The 17,619-nt window shown below is 48.6% G+C and overlaps 1 protein-coding gene across 2 annotated transcripts in view; it reads left to right on the forward strand.

Moving 5' to 3' along the window:
• Positions 1-17,619, forward strand: part of NOS1 (nitric oxide synthase 1) — an 84,710-nt gene that overhangs the window by 26,931 nt on the left and 40,160 nt on the right. For both annotated transcript variants that reach the window (XM_054712751.1, XM_008142755.2), the window contains exons 5-11: positions 6,457-6,585; positions 7,190-7,335; positions 8,397-8,559; positions 9,247-9,338; positions 12,973-13,114; positions 15,092-15,231; positions 16,590-16,764. In XM_054712751.1, coding sequence (XP_054568726.1) covers positions 6,457-6,585; positions 7,190-7,335; positions 8,397-8,559; positions 9,247-9,338; positions 12,973-13,114; positions 15,092-15,231; positions 16,590-16,764 — 987 coding nt within the window. The remainder of the gene's footprint in view (positions 1-6,456; positions 6,586-7,189; positions 7,336-8,396; positions 8,560-9,246; positions 9,339-12,972; positions 13,115-15,091; positions 15,232-16,589; positions 16,765-17,619) is intronic.

Consider the following 17,619-nt stretch of genomic DNA (forward strand, 5'->3'; position numbering starts at 1 on the left):
GGCTTCCCTTGGGAGGTGGTGCCTGCAGGGTGGAGCATGCTGCGGGGCGCTGCAGCAAAGGGCACGGTGTGGGGCATCTGGCCCCTGGTGTGGATGGCTGCTGCCCAGCTCAGCCCAGTGTCTGCCCTCATTTGCGCGGAAGCCAAGCGGGCAGGTTGCTGCAGGCGTATCACGGAGGAGCTGTCACTGGTGTCAATAGTGAACGAAAAGGAAGCTCCTTGCTTTGTACAGGTTGGGGCCTTAGCCCCTGGGTCAGTTCCCCAGGGCTGTTGTAACAAAGCACCACAGACTGGGCCTGAAACAGCAGAAATCAATGGTCTCCCAGTTCCGGAGGCCAGAGGTCTGAACTCAAGGAGTGGGCAGGGCTGGTTATGTCCGAGTGGCATTCTCCCTGGATGCGGGTCTGTCTCCAAATGTCCCCTTTTTATTTTATATTTGTGTGTGTGTGTGTGTGTGGGTGTGTGTGTGTGTGTGTGTTAATCCTCACCTGAGGGTATTTTTCCACTAATTCTTAAAGAGAGTGAGAGGGAGAGGACAAGACAGAGAGAGAAACATTGATGTGAGAGAGACATCAATTGGTTGCCTCCCACATGTGCCCCAACCGGGGCTGGGGATCTTGGGATCGAGCCTACAACTGAGGTAAATGCTCTTGACTGGAATCGAACACAGGACCCTTCAGTCCAGGGGCCGGCACTCCATCCCACTGAGGCAAACCAGCTAGGGCAAATTTCCCCTTTTTATGAGACATCAGTCCTGTTGGATTAGGACTGCCCTGATGACCTCCTTGTAACAGAATCACTTCATTAGCAACTCCAAATGAGGTCCTATTCTGAGCTCCTGGGGGTGGGGCGTCACCATATGAATTTGGGAGGGACAGTTCAACCCATGGCCGTTCCTGAGGTGCTCTGTGTCTCCCAGGGGCCCCGCTGCCATGCTCCTGTCCCTGCACCACTGAGAGGCTCCTGATGGTGACAGCCCATAACCGGGGAAGGGCAGCGGCCTGACTTCTGTTTCGAGATCTTCCAGATTCCTATGTCTGGTGTCTGCCTTCCTGCCTGAAAATCCTCCCTTCCTCTCTCCACCTTCTCATCACCCTCAACTCCTGCTATAAGGCTCACTGGCTCCCACCCACTCAGGCCGGAAGCTTCTGAGTCAGTGTTGACTTGGTCTTTTTCCTTCTCCCCTCTCACACCTCAGGGCTCTCTCCTGGCACCCCAGTCTCCACCTCTCCCCTTCTTGGCCTGCAGGCCTTGCAGTCACATATTTTCAATACTCGGTTTTGATAAGGTCACCCCTTCAGTCAGGTAGCTTCAGGGGTTCTTTAGTCTCTGGCTAAGCATTTAAGGGACTCCGCAGTTTTTAAAAATATATATATTTTTATTGACTTCAGAGAAGGAGGGAGAGGGAGAGAGAGCGAGAAACATCAATGATGAGAGAGAATCATTGATCGTCTACCTCCTGCACATTCCCTAGTGGAGGTCAAGCCCAGAACCCAAACATGTGCCCTGACCTGAATTGAACAGAGACCTCCTGGTTCACAGGTTGATTCTCAACCACTGAGTCATGTCGGTCAAGCAGACTCTTCAATTTTGAAGTGTGTTTGATCTTATATTAGTCAGCTCAAGCTGCCGTAACAGAATACCACAGACTGGGTGGCTTAAACCACAGAAAGTTACTTCTCACAGTTCTGGAGGCCAGACGTCCAAGGTCAAGGTGCCAGCGTGGTCACATTCGGTGAGGGCTTTCTTCCTGGCTTGCAGACGGCCACCTTTGCTGTGTGTGTGGGGTGGGGCGGGGGACATAAAAAGAGGTGTGTCTTCCTCTTCCTTTAAGGGCATCAATCCTATCAGATGAGGGGCCCACCTTCATAACCTTAATTACCTCCTAACTACCCCATATCCAAATATAGTCACACTGGAGTTATGACTTCAATGAATGAATTCAGGAGGTCACAATTCAGTTTACAGCTGACCTCAAATACTTGTTGAACATGTTCGACATGCTGGGCATTGGTCTAGGGGCTAGAGATAGAACAAAGTGAACAGTGGGTAGGCTGAAAACTATATCAACTAGTAGAGATACATAGATAAATGTATAAGATACAAATACATGTACATGCAAATACACACAGTAATTGCAAGCAGGGGTAAGTGCTATGAAGGAAAATAAAACATAGTAATGGTGGGGAGGCAGCACAGAGTAACAGAGGTGAGGCGTTGTTTTAACAAATGATTACAAAACATCTCTAATGTAGTGACATTTAAGCAGATGGAGACACAGTGAAATTGCTTACAGTTCAGCCAGTGGAATCCAATGCTTTCGCTCAGGAGTCTGCAAACTTTTCCTGTAAAGAACAAGGTGGGAAAGAGTTTTGGCTTTGTGGGCATACAGTCTTGGTCTTCATCACAGCTACTCGCTCTATCATTGTATTGCAAAAGCAGCCATAGATAATACAGAAATGAGTGCGTGTAGCTGTATGCCAATAAAACTTTATTTGTGGACACTGAAATCTGAACATCATGTAACTCACATGCATCATGAAATACTAGTCTTTGGACTTTTTACACTTAACAAACTAAAAATGGAAAAGCCATTCTTAGCTTATAGGCTGTGCCAAAACAGGGAGCAAACCAGATTTGGCTCGCAGGCCTGAGTTTCCAGACCCCGACTTTAGGACATGCAGCCATAGGTGCTTCTCCCAGTTGTGGGATGACAGTGGGGACCACTGTGGAGCCTAAACACCAGTCCTGGCACACAGTAGGTGCTCTGGATGTACTTGCTGAAGGAGAGAAGGAAGGGAGGGAAGGACAGGAGAAGCAATCAGGGTGTCAGAAGTCCTACAAGCATGAATTCCTGGCTTGGAGCCCCAGGCTGACGTGACCTTGCCTAGCTGTCCCCCCTTGGGCTGCAAGGCCGCTTCCCTTCATTTCCTCAGGGCCTCTGCTAAGAGGTGCTGACCCAGCCTCTGAAATGCCCCGGAACTCAGAGCCTTCTTTCCAAATCCAGGAGCAGGCAGCCCTCAGAACCCAAGAGATCAAGTCTGTGTCTCCCGCCACCTGGAAAGCTCCCTCAGACACAAATTCAGAAAAGGATGCACAGAGCCGCCACCCCAAGCCCACTCATGCCCTGTTCCCAGCATAATGACTCACAGGTCCACTAATTGCATTTTTAACCTGAACTTGGGCCCCCACTCAGAAAAGTCATTTGCATCCCCCACACAGGGCCCCTGACTGCTATATTAATCTCCCACTTGTCCCCTCTTGAGTCATCTAATATTACTGCTGGCTAATTAAAACATCAAAGCCCCAATAATACGGCAGCCCTGCCAGAGGCCTCCTAATGCTGGGTTTCAAGTGTGTACTCGGCACAGCCCAGGGTGGAGAGTGGCATGCCTGGCGCTCAGGCCCCAATTACTCGGCTCCTGATGACCACCCCTCACACATCTGGCACCTCAACAGATGGCCTCTTTTCTTCGTCCTATTAGCTCTGCTCCTGCCACACCTCTTCCTCCTGCCTTACTGGGCTCCCACCCATCTGCCCTCCCACTCTCTCCCTGGGTCCTGGGTCCAGCCCCCACACCAGTACCACCTCTGTTATCCCTTCCCTCCCCCTCCCCCCCGGATTCCAGCTGCTCCTCAGCCTCCGGGGTGTTAATGGAATGGTCTAGAGAGTTTCTAAACTGTCCTAGTGACGCCTCATGTTTAGGGAGGATGTCCAGGTGCCTCCCACACGGGCAAGAGAGGACTGCTTCTTCTCATGATACAGGTTGTCGGCACCATCAGAGGATTTTGTTGTGACAAAGGCTTGCCCAGATGTGACTTCCACCACCTTTTTGTCTGCTGGAAGAGACAGCAGTGGAGACAGAGGTCTAAAGGAGTGCTTAGAATGTCTTTCCGGGCCCTCCGGGGAAGTGGGGTTGTTTGTATGTAGCTTCGCATGGGGACACAAGTAAAAGAACTTAAGGTTTGGCAGGATGGAAAGTGCCAAAAGGGAACAAGGGAAGAACTCATCCAGGTCCCTCTCCTGCTACCTGCCAGCAGTAGTGTAGTTATAGCGATAGTTACAGTAGTAATACCCGATGTGGCATTGTACTCGCAGGATAACAACACCGATTGTAATAGTAATGGCTAACAGGAGGTGACCACCGTCATCCAAGTGAGAGATGGTGGTGGTTGGACAGAGGAGTGGATGGACTCTAGAGCTACTTAGAGAACTACAGTGGGTGGGAGTGGGGGATGGGGTAAGTATGGGAGATAAAGAGGATGATGCCCAGGACAGCTTCCCACTGTGGCTTGCGCAGATGGATGGATGGTGTCCGGCACTGAGATGGGAACCACTGGGGATGACCAGAACTGGCCAGGGCAGGGAGGAGTGGGAGATCATGAGTCACAGCGGTTTCTTTTTGTTCTCTGCTACCGTTCCCTGCTCTGTTCTGGAGCTATCTGTTCGCCTGCCTCCTGTTTCCCACTAACATGACGGCATGGGTGCTTTAGCACAGAGGTGGCCAGTGGCCAGAAAGGTGGCTCTGATAGGCCTTTGCACAGCTGTTCTCTCTGCCTGCAAGGCCTTGCTGCTCCCCCTTCTTTGACTGGTGAACACCTTCTTGTCCGTCAGGTCTTACTTAGAAGCCAAATGCTCTGGGCCAGATGCCTCTTCTATGTACTTGCACAGTCCCCTGTTACTTACTATCACTCCCCCGTGTTACTGTACCCATTGCTCTCAATTATAGTGGCTCATTCAGTTGTTACCCCCCTCCCACTGGCTGTGAACTCCATGGGGGCAGAGATCACATCTGTCTAGTTTGTCACAATAGCCCTGGCCCTTGCTGCCTTGCCTAGCACATAGGAGGTACCCACTCAATAAACATGTGTTGAATGAATGAACGATGAATGAATTCATGAGTGAATTATGCATAATGGCCAAGAAGCAGGATTGTCAAACAGGAGCATGGTTTGAGAGTCATACTGCCTGGATTTACTCCTGGCTCCGGCTTACTAGCTCTGTGATCTTGGACAACTTGGTTAACCACTCTTTGCCTCAGTTTTCTCATCTGTGAAATGGGGATGATAAGGTAATAACTTAAGTACTCGTTAAATGGTTAGTTTTCAGTAGTAGTCTTTCAGAGTTCTCTGTGATCTCTGTCCTGGACTTAGCCCGTTTAATGGTAATTCACAACTCCTTCACCCAACTCAGGTCCTCCAAGCTGATGTAACGTGCACCCTGCCTTCTTTCTGACTTCGTATCCTTGTCCTTGACATGACTCACATACTCCAGTTACACTGGCCTCTTTGCTGGTCCTTTGAATTTAGCGTACTCATCCCTACCTCAGGACCTTTGCACTTGCCTTCCTCCCCTCCACTTAGTCGTCATCACCTCCTTCTATTTCATATTCTTAACACCCCCTGAAATTATATTGTGTGTGTATTCACTTACTTATTGTCTCCATTTCTCCCACAGCAGTGCTCCAGGTCAAGGAGCCTGTCTGACTCTTTCAGCAAACTGTCCCAGTGCCTAGCAGCACCTAGCACATCGAAGGGGCCCTGCCTCCAGGTCACAGCCCATTGCTCTACTCTTTGGCATGAGCGTCACTGAACGTCGCCTCTTCTCCTCCCCTCCCCTGCTCAGCTGTCGTCGCATCAGGGCGTGCCTGTTGCCTCTCCCTTACACTGTGGAGTGAAGGATGCTTGTCTGGTGCATGGGCACACCTCTCCCAGGCAGGTAGACAACTGCTCAGAACAAAATGTGATCCTTATACTGGGTTTGAAACGGAGGGGCCAACATTGGTCGGCCCAGGGCTTACCCCTCCTCACCTACTGGGCAGTTTTATTGCAGAGATGAAGACAAATGGAGACCTGAAGGTGTTCAAGACGGGGAACGGGAAGTGCAAAGGCCCTGAGACAGGGAGACATGCCGGGCATTTTTGAAAGGCAGGAACCTGAAATTTGGGGAAAACGTTCTATGCTGCAAACCTTTCTAATTTAAACCTGTTGCCCCAGTACTTGCTGGAAATGGTGAATCGGGCTGTAGCAGGAAGGCCAGGAAAAGTAACTTGACCCAGCCCCGGGTTTGATTCCTCAGCCCTGAGGACTTTATCCTTCGGAGAAACTGATGGTGTCCTTTCAGTCGTGTGTTCATTCAGCAAACTTTCACTGAGGCCCTGCTCAATTCCAGACCCTATGCCACACACCAGGGAGCTCCTGGCCATCTTTGGGTTCCTGACTCTCCTCCCAGAATAGAACGCGAAAGGCTCTTCCGAGGCACCTTCTTCTGCAAAGGTGGAGGGACCAGATTCCCAGCCACCTCTCACGTGTCAGCCAGGGAGAGTCGAGCCCCTTCTCTGTGCAGACAGTTGGTAACTCGGAGCAGGTTCCAGGAGGAGCAGTGCCGCTCCCGTCCCAGCAGAGGCCATTTTCCAGTGCCCTCCTGCCTAACGTCCCATCTTCCTTCTCTCCTCAGGCCCCTGCCTCAGGAAAACAGTCCCCCCCAAAGAACGGCAGCCCCTCCAAGTGCCCCCGCTTCCTCAAGGTCAAGAACTGGGAGACTGACGTGGTTCTCACTGACACCCTCCACCTTAAGAGCACGTTGGTGAGTATCTCAGGAGGATGTAGGCCAGGATCTATCCACCTCAGCATTACCCACATTTGGGACCAGATACTTCTTTGTGGTGGGCACTTCCTGTGTACCTGGCAATATCTGAAGACATTTTTGGTTGTCACAACATCAGAGGCTACTGACATCTAGTGTATTGCAGGCCACTCACGAGGTGATGGAAGAGGCTCCCCCTTCTCGTGGGGAGTGGCCATAAAGTCTTATTGCAAAGGAATATAGGGAGGGGAACAATCCAGGCCATTTCTTCCAATCAACACATCATAGACATGTTCAAATAAGCCACTGTGGCCACTCCCTTGGCTCCTGGGGATTCAGTACCGAGGGAAGGCCAGTCACAAAGTCGCTCTTTCCCTTGTTGAGTTGAACAAACATTTTCAGAACCTTAAAATGCTGCTTATCATCCCTTACCTTGGCTGATGACCACATCCAACAGTGATCTGAAGCTGGTGCTCGAGACATCCCCTTGGGAATTAAAGGCCAGGTCAACACCACCATGAGTATCCCATCCGGGTCCGCAGCAGAGTACGTGCCATACTTGGGCAAAACCAAGTGATAGCCCAAATCTCTCTTTTCCGTCCAGGAAATGGGATGCAGCGCACACATCTGCATGGGTTCCATCATGCAGCCTTCTCATCAATTACGGAGGCCTGAAGACGTCCGCACTAAAGAACAGCTCTTCCCTCTCGCCAAAGAGTTCATCGATCAATACTACTCGTCCATTAAAAGGCAAGTTTACATACACAGAGGTCGGAATTTGGTGGCCCAAGAGCCAAATCTAGCCCCCAGAAATGTTTTTGTTTGGCCTGCAAAGTGCTGCTTACATTTGAAACATTTCAAGCAATTCCATGCCTGGATATATGTACCCTAAAGAAACTCTCACACTTTTGCACAGAAGGCATCCATAAAAATGTTCACTGAAACACTGTTCGAATAGAGAAAAAATTAAAATTAAAGAACCAACTGGAAACCACCTCAACACCATTGACAGGAGAATCTATAAATAAGATGCGATATTTTCCATAATGAAATACTATACAGCTGTAAAAAAAATGAATGGGTTAGCACTCTGCTCATGGGAATGAAGCTCACAAATAACTTGGAGTGAAAAAAAGGACAGGTGTAAAAGGGTACATTTAGGTCATCGCCATTTATATTAACATTTTAAACTTGCAGAACAATACTGTACATGATTTAGGGGCTGTCTGTATATGTAGGCAGAAGTATAAGCAAAAGCATGAGAATGTAGATGCCACATGCAAAATAGCAGTCACTTCTGGGAAGAAGGTGGGCCATTATGGGGAAGTAGTCCCCAAGGATCAATATTAGTCCTTATTTATCTATTATTTCTCGGTGTTGGGGTGTGGGTGTTCATTGTATTATTCTCTATACCTTTTCATAAGTCTGACATTTTTCATAATTTTTTTTTTACTTTTTAAAATTTAATTCACTGCCATCATTTAAAATTAGAAGAGTTTTCTTTAAAACTCAGATTTCCAGTTTCTCCGAAAGATCTGCAGCAGGGGGCTCCCATTGCTCTCTGGACGACAGCTGGCTGGAGCAGAGCGGCGGCTGTCCCTTCGGGCCAGGCATGGGCCCCGCCCAGCCAGTTCAGTCACTGCTGGACCTTTGTGGGCATTTTAGTTTGCAGCCTCCGCTTTATGCTGGAACTGTTGTGTCCAGAAATCAACTCTGACTTTCTGTGGCTTCTGGCCTCCTGTCGTAGCTTCCTTCTTTCACCAACCTCTAATTTGGGAGAGAAGGTGATGCTCCCTCCCCTCCTTACTCAGATTTGGCTCCAAAGCCCACATGGAGAGGCTGGAAGAGGTGAACAAAGAGATTGAAACCACCAGCACCTACCAGCTCAAAGACACAGAGCTCATCTACGGGGCCAAGCACGCCTGGAGGAATGCCTCCCGCTGCGTCGGCAGGATCCAGTGGTCCAAGCTGCAGGTAGGTGGTGAGGCTTAGATACCTTGATGAGCCCGTTAGTGGAGAGGGTGGTAGGTGCAGGGCTGAGCTTTAAAATGGCTCAGCTGGAGGCCAAGGTGAAGTACCACCAGATGGTCATCATGGGGTCCCAGATTCTCAGATCATGGCCAAATCTAACCATGTCTCATGACTAGAGCCAACACAGTGTTTATTTTAAAGTGAATCTGTATATCTCTTGTTAAGGCTTATACACTCCAGTTGACCACAGACCCCACCACTCCCTTTTGTCTTGCACCTACTCTCTTTGCTTATTTATATTATCTGCCTGCTGACTAAAAATAGCAGATTCTGTCTCCCTTGGTATGACTTTTCTCTGGGGAATAGTTTCAAGTTGGAAGTACATTAGTTTTTGAGCTCAGGGGTTTCTTCTTTGTTTTTTGTTTGTTTGTTTTTGATTCCCTAATAACCTAACAGGAAATATAACCCATTAAAAGTCTCTCCTCTCCTCACCATCCCTTTCCCACATCACTTACACTCCATGCCTACTTTTAGGGGATTTTTCTGGTTTGATGGAGTGGTGAGGTGCTCACTACTCCAATGGGGTAGCAGCTGGAGTGGGCTCTGGGCTCTTCTCCAATGGGAAGGCTGCCCTGGGGGAGCTGAGGAGGGAAGGAGGAGGCCATCCGTCCCACAGTGCACCTCTTCCAGGTGTTTGATGCCCGCGACTGCACCACGGCTCATGGGATGTTCAACTACATTTGCAACCACATCAAGTATGCCACCAACAAAGGGAACCTCAGGTGAGCTGACCAGCCTGGGGAAGGAGTCCCCCAGCACTGCCCCTTGGTTCTGGAGTTTGCTCACCTGCCAGGGAAATCCTCCCCGCCTCCTCTCGGGGAGATGCACCAGGCTGGGAGCGGTGGCCTGGCATCCTTGTTCCATCGCCATGTCCCTTCTCTTCTGGGAAAAATAGAATTCCAAGTTGTTTTCAAAGCTACAGCAGCCAAAATCACTTTCAGCCCACCGTTCTATGTCACCATGGAGGGCCAGGAAGGGATGTTTCTCATCCCCAGGAATAGGAAATCCCATTGTTTATGGCAGTGGTTCTCAACCTTTCTAATGCCGCGACCCTTTAATACAGTTCCTCATGTTGTGGTGACCCCCAACCATAAAATTATTTTCGTTGCTACTTCATAACTGTAATTTTGCTACTGTTAATGAATTGTAATGTAAATATCTGTGTTTTACGATGGTCTTAGGCTCTATAGCAGCTCAGGGGTTGAGAGCTCATCTATGAACCAGGAGGTCATGGTTCGATTCCCACTCAGGACACATGCCTAGGTGGTAGGCTCCATCCCAGTAGGGGGCATGCAGGAGGCAGCTGATCAGTGATTCTCTCTCATCATTGATGTTTCTATCTCTCTCTCTCTCCCTCTCCCTTCCTCTCTGAAATGAATAAAAAAAAATTTTTTTTAAGAATACAGTATATCATACATGTAACCTACAAAAATGTGTTGACTATTATCAGTAAGGCTTCCAGTAATGGTAGGCTAAGTTTTGGGGGAAGTCAAAAATTAGCTGTGGATTTTCAGCTACATTGGGGGGGTTACTGTCCCTGTACCCTGCATTGTTCAAGGGTCAACTGTATATCTTTTTACTAAAAGACCTCCCACTTCAGAGAAAATCGGCATATACTGAGTGTTAAAGGGGGCTTGGTTGAGATCTCAGCCTCAAGGAGCTTGTCGGCTGTTCTGGTAGTTTTCAAATGATGCTGTCCCTGACTATGGGCGGGGGGAGGAGGGAGTCACAGACCAGGCAGTGCACCTCCATTTTGGGGAGTCTTTATGACATCTTCTATTAAAGAAAATATTCAGCCGATACTTTTTTTTTTAAGTAAGTTTTAAAACCACACATCTGGGCTGCAGTGCCCATCAGCAGATGACTGGATCAGAAACCTATGGTACATCTACACAATGGAATATTATGCTGCCATAAAAAAGAAGGAATTCTTACCATTTGCAGCAATCTGGATGGAATTGAAGAACATTATGCTGAGTGAAATAAGCCAGTCAATGAAAGAAAAATACCACATGATCTCACTCATTTATGGATAATAAAGAACATTATAAACTTGAACAAAAAGATAGATACAGAGGCAGTAAAGCATCAAACAGTCTGTCAAATTACAGCAGGAAGGTTAGGGAGAGGTGGGGAAGATAGATCAACCAAAGGACTTGTATGCATGCATATAAACATAACCAATGGACGCAAAACTCGGGGGGGGTGAGGGCATATATGGGAGTGGGGTGGGGAGGCAATGGTAAGATATGTACACATATAATACCTTAATAAAAAAAATTGGGGAAAAAAACCCACACATCTGAACACATACATAAGAGCATGTATAGAAATAATCTAAAGATAGGAAAGAAAGGCAAGCAAGGTAAAAGAAGGGAGGGGAGAGAGAGGTCATTTAAACAGCTCAGGGTTTCGACCTGCCATTGATTGAGTTTAGGCTTAGGAGACTTGGGATCTGAGAGGTATAAATGTGTTATATTTCTGCCGTTGCTCTCGGTGCCTGCACACGAGTGTCTCATCCCACTGTGTGTGATTCTGCTGTTTCTAAACATTCTTTTAAATATATATATTACACAAACGCCCTTTATCTGGTGCTCAACCAAAGGAATGACAATGTGTTTTACTGCTGGAGGGAAAAGGGATGGATTGACTTATCCTGTGTTGATTCCCCAATATGGCGCCTTTGCTCAGAGGTTTTTAAGAGTGCCTGTGGTTCTTTGTGACTTTCACTTTCACACACCCCCCCCCCGCCGTCCCCCAACCTGGACTCACCGCCAGGTGCATTGCACCATCGCTGCAGTGTTAAAGGCAATGTTGTCCTGTGCAGACAGACCTAAATTGGCTCAGGTAGAAGGCCTTGGGAACCAGATGGGGCAGGGGATGTTATGTGGAGAAAGCGGATTTGAGTCAGGGCTTGAATTTGGAAGCATGACAGCGGAGAGGAATTCCAGCCAAGGGGGCAAAGTTCCAGGAGCAGGATGCGGATGGGAGAAGGTCTCTGAGCAATGGTTGGACCCACAGTGCGACTCCCAGGCCAGCACAAGCCATAGCTTGGGATTCGGTCCAGTGATGGGACCAATGGATCCACGTGGCAGGAACTCCTGGCGTGAGACAACATGGAACCACATCGTGAAAAGTTATTCTCCTTTTAATTTTTATGAATCTCTCTGTTGCTGCTGAGGAGAAAGTCTCCATTTTGTGCTAACCCATCGCTAATGCCTCTCTAACACCGCTTTTAGCAGAGAGCAGGGCTCCAGCTAGGTGCCTTCAGCAGGCAACAACTACAACTCAGTAACAGTACACAGTCTCATCGTTGCCTAGCTAGGTAGGCGGGGCCAGTGGCAATCGATCGTTTCGGAGTAAATACATGGAATACAAATGGAAGTTGGTATCTGTTTTAGTCGTAAGTCTGTAGACTTTGGCATGGAATGGGTGGGGGTCGGACAAAAATTAACAACGGTGATAATTACGGTAGGATAAAGACTAGAACTGGACATTGATGGTGCATTCTTTTTTTTAAGATTGTGTTCTTTTTTTAATATATATATATATTTTTTTAATTAATTTTAGAGAGGGAGAGAGAGAGAGAGAAACATCAATGAGAAAGAATCACTGACAGGTTGCCCCCTGCACATCCCACACCAGGGATCAAGCCCACACCCAGGCATGTGCCCTGGCCGGGAATCAAACCTTGACCTTCTGGTTCATAGATAGAAGCTCAACCACTGAGCCACTCCAGCCGGGCAATGGTGCATTTTATTATTATTATTATTATTATTATTATTATTATTAATATATTTTTATTTCAGAGAGGAAGGGAGAGGAAGAGATAGAAACACCAACGATGAGAGAGAATCATTGGTCAGCTGCCTCCTGCACGCCCCCCTACTGGGGATTGATCCCTCAACCGGGCATGTGCCCTTAACTGGAACTGAACCCAGGACCCTTCAGTTCGCAGGCTGATGCTCTATCCACTAAGCCAAACCAGCCAGGGCTGATGGTGCATTTTTAAAGGGAAGCGGGGTCTGATGGTCTTTCCCTGGAGATTACCTGCTGCTAAAGGACTCCCTGGGAAACTGGCCCAAGTCAAGATTGTTTGAAAGTCCCATTTGAGACGCATTCCTTTTCCTTCAGCAAGCTGGCATGGGGTCTCCCATTCCACGCTTCTTCAGACACAGGGAGCGACAGGGCAAGGCCCCTTCCTCCCGACAGCTGCTCCAGGGCCTGGGGACCTGGGCACAGATGGAATCCACCCTGAGCCTCATGCACTCATTGACCTGGGTGACACCTTTTCCAGGGTGTCCCCAAAGTGCAAGCCCCACCCTGACACCAGGTGTCCCCCTCTGTCCCCCACAGGTCCGCCATCACCATATTTCCCCAGAGGATCGACAGCAAGCACGATTTCCGAGTCTGGAACTCCCAGCTTATCCGCTATGCTGGCTACAAGCAGCCTGATGGCTCCATCCTGGGGGACCCAGCCAATGTGGAGTTCACAGAGGTACATGCCCCCCAGTCCATGCCCACCTGGACTCTCATCTCCCAGACTGTTTCTACTGACAGATTTTTCTTATTTTAATGTAATCATCATAAGGAGAGCAGCAAATGAACTACCGCTTATTCTTTTCTAAACCTCCTTCTCTCTGTGGCTGCCCCCAGAGAGAACCAGCTGGTTCTCTTACAGGTGGTCAGTTGGTTATTTTCATGCCATTACCTTGCCTGACCTTCATGATGGTGACCATTCTCCCATTTCACAGGTTGGTAGACTGAGTCTCACCAAAGCCAAATAAGTGAACAGAGAGAAAGCTAGAAATACAGTCCAAATATCCTGCCTCCCACCTGGAGGAGAGGAGCTAACATATGGAAACCATGCCTGCATCCACCTTTTCTGAGTTGGGTAATATGTCTAATTCATATTCATTCATTCATTCATTCATTTAACAACTATTCAACCCACACAACCCTCATTGGATGGGCTGGACTCTCCATGGTACCAGCACAGACACTATTGCTGACAGCCCAAGTCAACACATAAAAGCCACCAGAAACACACAAACACCGCCATCCAGGGCTCCTTCCAGGTGATGCAGACAGGTAGCACAGCTGAGGCACGGCAGCTTACAGCATCTGTGCCCTAGCAGACACCACAAGCAGATGCCATGCCTACCGTGACCTCAGGCACACAGGCCCGGTACTCCCTTTTCTTAATCACCCAGTCATCCCCAGTTGAAGGTCATCTTTGTCCTTTCCTCAAACCCCCCTCAAACTCCACCCAGTACCTCCCCCAAGAGGAGCTGGCCAGGCAGGGCCACTGAACTCCCTCAGTTGCTGCTGACTGCCTTTGCATCTGGCTTTTCTGATTAAATGCTACTATCCTAAGGAAGGGGCGGTAACCAGGGTGACCAGGAGTGGCACCTGTGCCGATTTAGACTCAGCCAGACTTTCTGCTCCACTTGGCTGAGAGCTCAGTGTAGAGTTGGCTGACCCTGTCCTCGTGGCCACCAGAACATAGATGCCAGGGCCTCTTCCTCTTCTCCTGTTTCCAGAAACCTCGCTGACAGGACATGTTCTTTTAAGTGCATAATTTCATGCTCCTTCTTTGTACTAACACAGCAGAAAGAATCACCCAAACATAACCACGTAGCTGTATCTTTGGAAACCCTCTCCCCTGAGCTGTCCAATATGGCAACTGCTGGTCACACATGGCTCGTGAGCACATAGTCTGCATACACACCAGATCACCGAGACAGAAACCAAAGAGGGAGAGTGGAGAATATCTTATTAATAAGTTCTTATCTCATGTTAAAGTGGGTAATATTGAACTAACCTATTATACTTACTAATAAAGTAATATACTTATTGAGTTAATATATGTAATTGTGTTAAATAGCTTTAAATGTTAATAATTTATTTAAAATTTATTATCTATAATAATAAAAGCATAATATGCTAATTAGACTGGACAGCCGAATGACCTTCTGGATGACCTTCTGGGCGAAGCTGGGGCTACGAGGGCCAAGGCAAGCCACTGCGGCTGCGAGAGCCGAACCCCTTGCATAAATTTTGTGCATCGGGCCTCTAGTTACAAGTAAATTATACCTAATATGTTTGATTACATGTTACATACTACATGTTATAGATTCCCTCCCCAGTGGGCGGGAAAGACCCAGAAATCATAAAGCATGGTTTCTGTCTCGGTGGCCTGGTATTTTACACTTATGGCACTTATGGTCTCAGTTTGAACCCACCACATGTCGAGTGTTCAAAGCCTGGTGCTGGGGCACAGTTTTACCCTCTGTCTGTGGGACTAGAGGGTAAAACTGGTTACGTGGTGATGTCGGGGAGACCTTGACAAAAGAGGCGGCATGGCCCAGACCCTCCAGAGGAACAGGCTGCCTGGGCTCTGCCCGTCCCAGTGCCGTCATGTTGGGAGGGTCTGGGGCCTGAGCTGGTGCCTGACCGGCGGGTCTGCTTGCAGATCTGCATACTGCAGGGCTGGAAGCCCCCGAGAGGCCGCTTCGACGTCCTGCCACTCCTGCTCCAGGCCAACGGCAATGACCCCGAGCTCTTCCAGATTCCCCCAGAGCTGGTGCTGGAAGTGCCCATCAGGCACCCCAAGTAAGAGGGCCTGGCATGGAGTCGGTGAGGGTGGGTGGATTTCCCCAATGCCCCTCTGCCCATTCCTGTACCCCCTGGCTTTCTCTCTCCAGCCCAGACACAGGCTGAAAGGGGCTCTTGATTTCAGTCCTCACACAGGACCTGGGTACAGATTAATTCCTCCTTGGGGGAGCCGGGGGACTGCCATCTTTTCTGAATCATAATCTCCCTTCTTACCCCACCCAGACCTGCCCTTTCCCAGCCCGAAGGGTTAGAGAGCAGGAGTACCTACTATCCTGTTGGGGGCTCAGATTTTAAATAGAGGGAGCTGTTTAAAACCCTGTAACTTGATGGGAGTCAAGTCTGAAAGGAATTTGGAGTGAAGGAAATCCACAGTGGCCTTGGGGGCAAAATTGAGGCAGGCACCAAAAAACTCAATAATCAAGATAAATAATATTTTAATGCAATATTTTTAAAAAATCAAAAATAGCCCGGCTGGCGTGGTTAGTGTCGACCTATGAACTATGAACCGGTTCAGTTCAGGTCAGGGCATATGCCTGGGTTGCAGGCCTAATCCCCAAGGCAGCTGATCAGTGATTCTCTCTCATCATTGATGTTTCTATCTCTCTCTCCCTCTCCCTTCCTCTCTGAAATCAACAAATATATTTAAATATATTTTTAAAAAGAAAGAAAAATAAAAAATAGTTTTAAAAAATTCTGTGCTGTGCAATGTGACAACATTTTAAATAAATCAGGATCCAGTTCAGGGCTGAGACTAGAGGGAGGCAAACCAGGTGAGTCATGTGAGTGCAGGGTGGAATCCTGTCTTTATTTAAAGTTTTGATCTTACACAAATAACTTTGTTCCAATAACATGCTGCAATAGAAAGTGTATGGTGCCTAGAGGCATAATATCACCTGACCCTGCCCAGATTGGGCATCAGGGAAGGCTTTCTAAAAGAGTAAACAACATTTTAGCTGAGAATTAAAGTGCAAATAAGAGCTGGACAGATACAGAGGAAGTGAGAAGGTCCCAGGAGGAAAGAGTGGCCGTGCAAAGGCCCTGGGTAGGAGGGAACTCACTTTCTCCTGGACTAACTTTCAGAGTGGGCTTAGCAGATAAACAGCAGTCCAAGGCAGTGGTTTCCAGGCCTGGATATCCATGCAGATCACCTGGGAAACATGATAAGATGCATATTCTCGGGCCCCAGCTCTGGACCTGTGATTCTCCAGCTTTGTGAAGCAGAGCCCAGGAATCAGGTTCTGACATAGCCCCAGTCAGTCGCTGGCATTTCAGCATCCCCAGACTTAGGATATCCCACCCTCTGTCTGCCTGAGACTCCTGCCCGGTGGTGAGCTGAGCTGTATCCTTCTCCGCAGGTTTGAATGGTTCAAGGACCTGGGGCTGAAGTGGTACGGCCTCCCTGCTGTGTCCAACATGCTTCTGGAGATTGGCGGCCTGGAGTTCAGCGCCTGTCCCTTCAGCGGCTGGTACATGGGCACGGAGATTGGCGTCCGCGACTACTGTGACAACTCTCGGTACAACATCCTGGAGGTGAGGTCCCTCCTTAGTCACAAGGCAGAAGGGGTGGGCTCGGCAGTTCTTCCCCACAGCTAGGCTTTGGGGCTTAGAAACTGGAAATGGGATACAACAGAACCTGCAATCTCAGTGAGGCATCCGTGGCACTAACCATGTATGGACTGTGTGCTAGGCAGTGTTCAAAGCACTTTGCATGTATAACATGCTTATTTAATCCTCACCACAACCTCCAGGTTAAAAAACCCCCTTTCACAGATGAGAAAACCAAGGCCTTTGCAGGGATGAAATGATGAGCTCAAGGTCGTGCCACTAGAAAGTGGCAGAGCTGGGGTGCAAACCCAGTCTGGTTTTGTGGTCCAAGTTCATCACCACGCTGCTACACTGCCTCTCAGTGTCAAACTCTGTTAGAAGGGTTTGAGAATGACCGATGAACTTGGGACTTTTATTTGTCTCTTTTCTGGAAAACCAGGGAGGAGGAGTGTCAGTGGTTTTCCGCCATACACGTTTCTCGGTGGAGGGTCTGGTTTCCTCCCTGGCTGAGTCATCCTCATCTGCTGAAAAGTGCCGGGCAGAGTGCTTCCTGGTGCTCAACTCTGGTGAACGCATCAGAGTTGCTGTGGTTTTGTCAGCAAATGTTGTTCCTGTCAACAGTCTGCTGTCGCTGGCCTTGTTTCAAAATAGGGCACGAGAAGCAGAGAACTGAAGTGCTGGCCTGTGTCACACAGTAAATAAGGCAGAGTCAAGATTAGAACTCAGAACCAAGCATTAGGTTTATGTGGCTGAATCCATAGGTGTTCACTTGGGTGGACCTTGAGGGCATAGGCCACGTGAGCTAAGTCAGACAGACGACGACAAACGACAAACGGTATG

The sequence above is a fragment of the Eptesicus fuscus genome, chromosome 23, assembly GCF_027574615.1.
Source record: "Eptesicus fuscus isolate TK198812 chromosome 23, DD_ASM_mEF_20220401, whole genome shotgun sequence".
Lineage (NCBI taxonomy): Eukaryota > Metazoa > Chordata > Mammalia > Chiroptera > Vespertilionidae > Eptesicus > Eptesicus fuscus.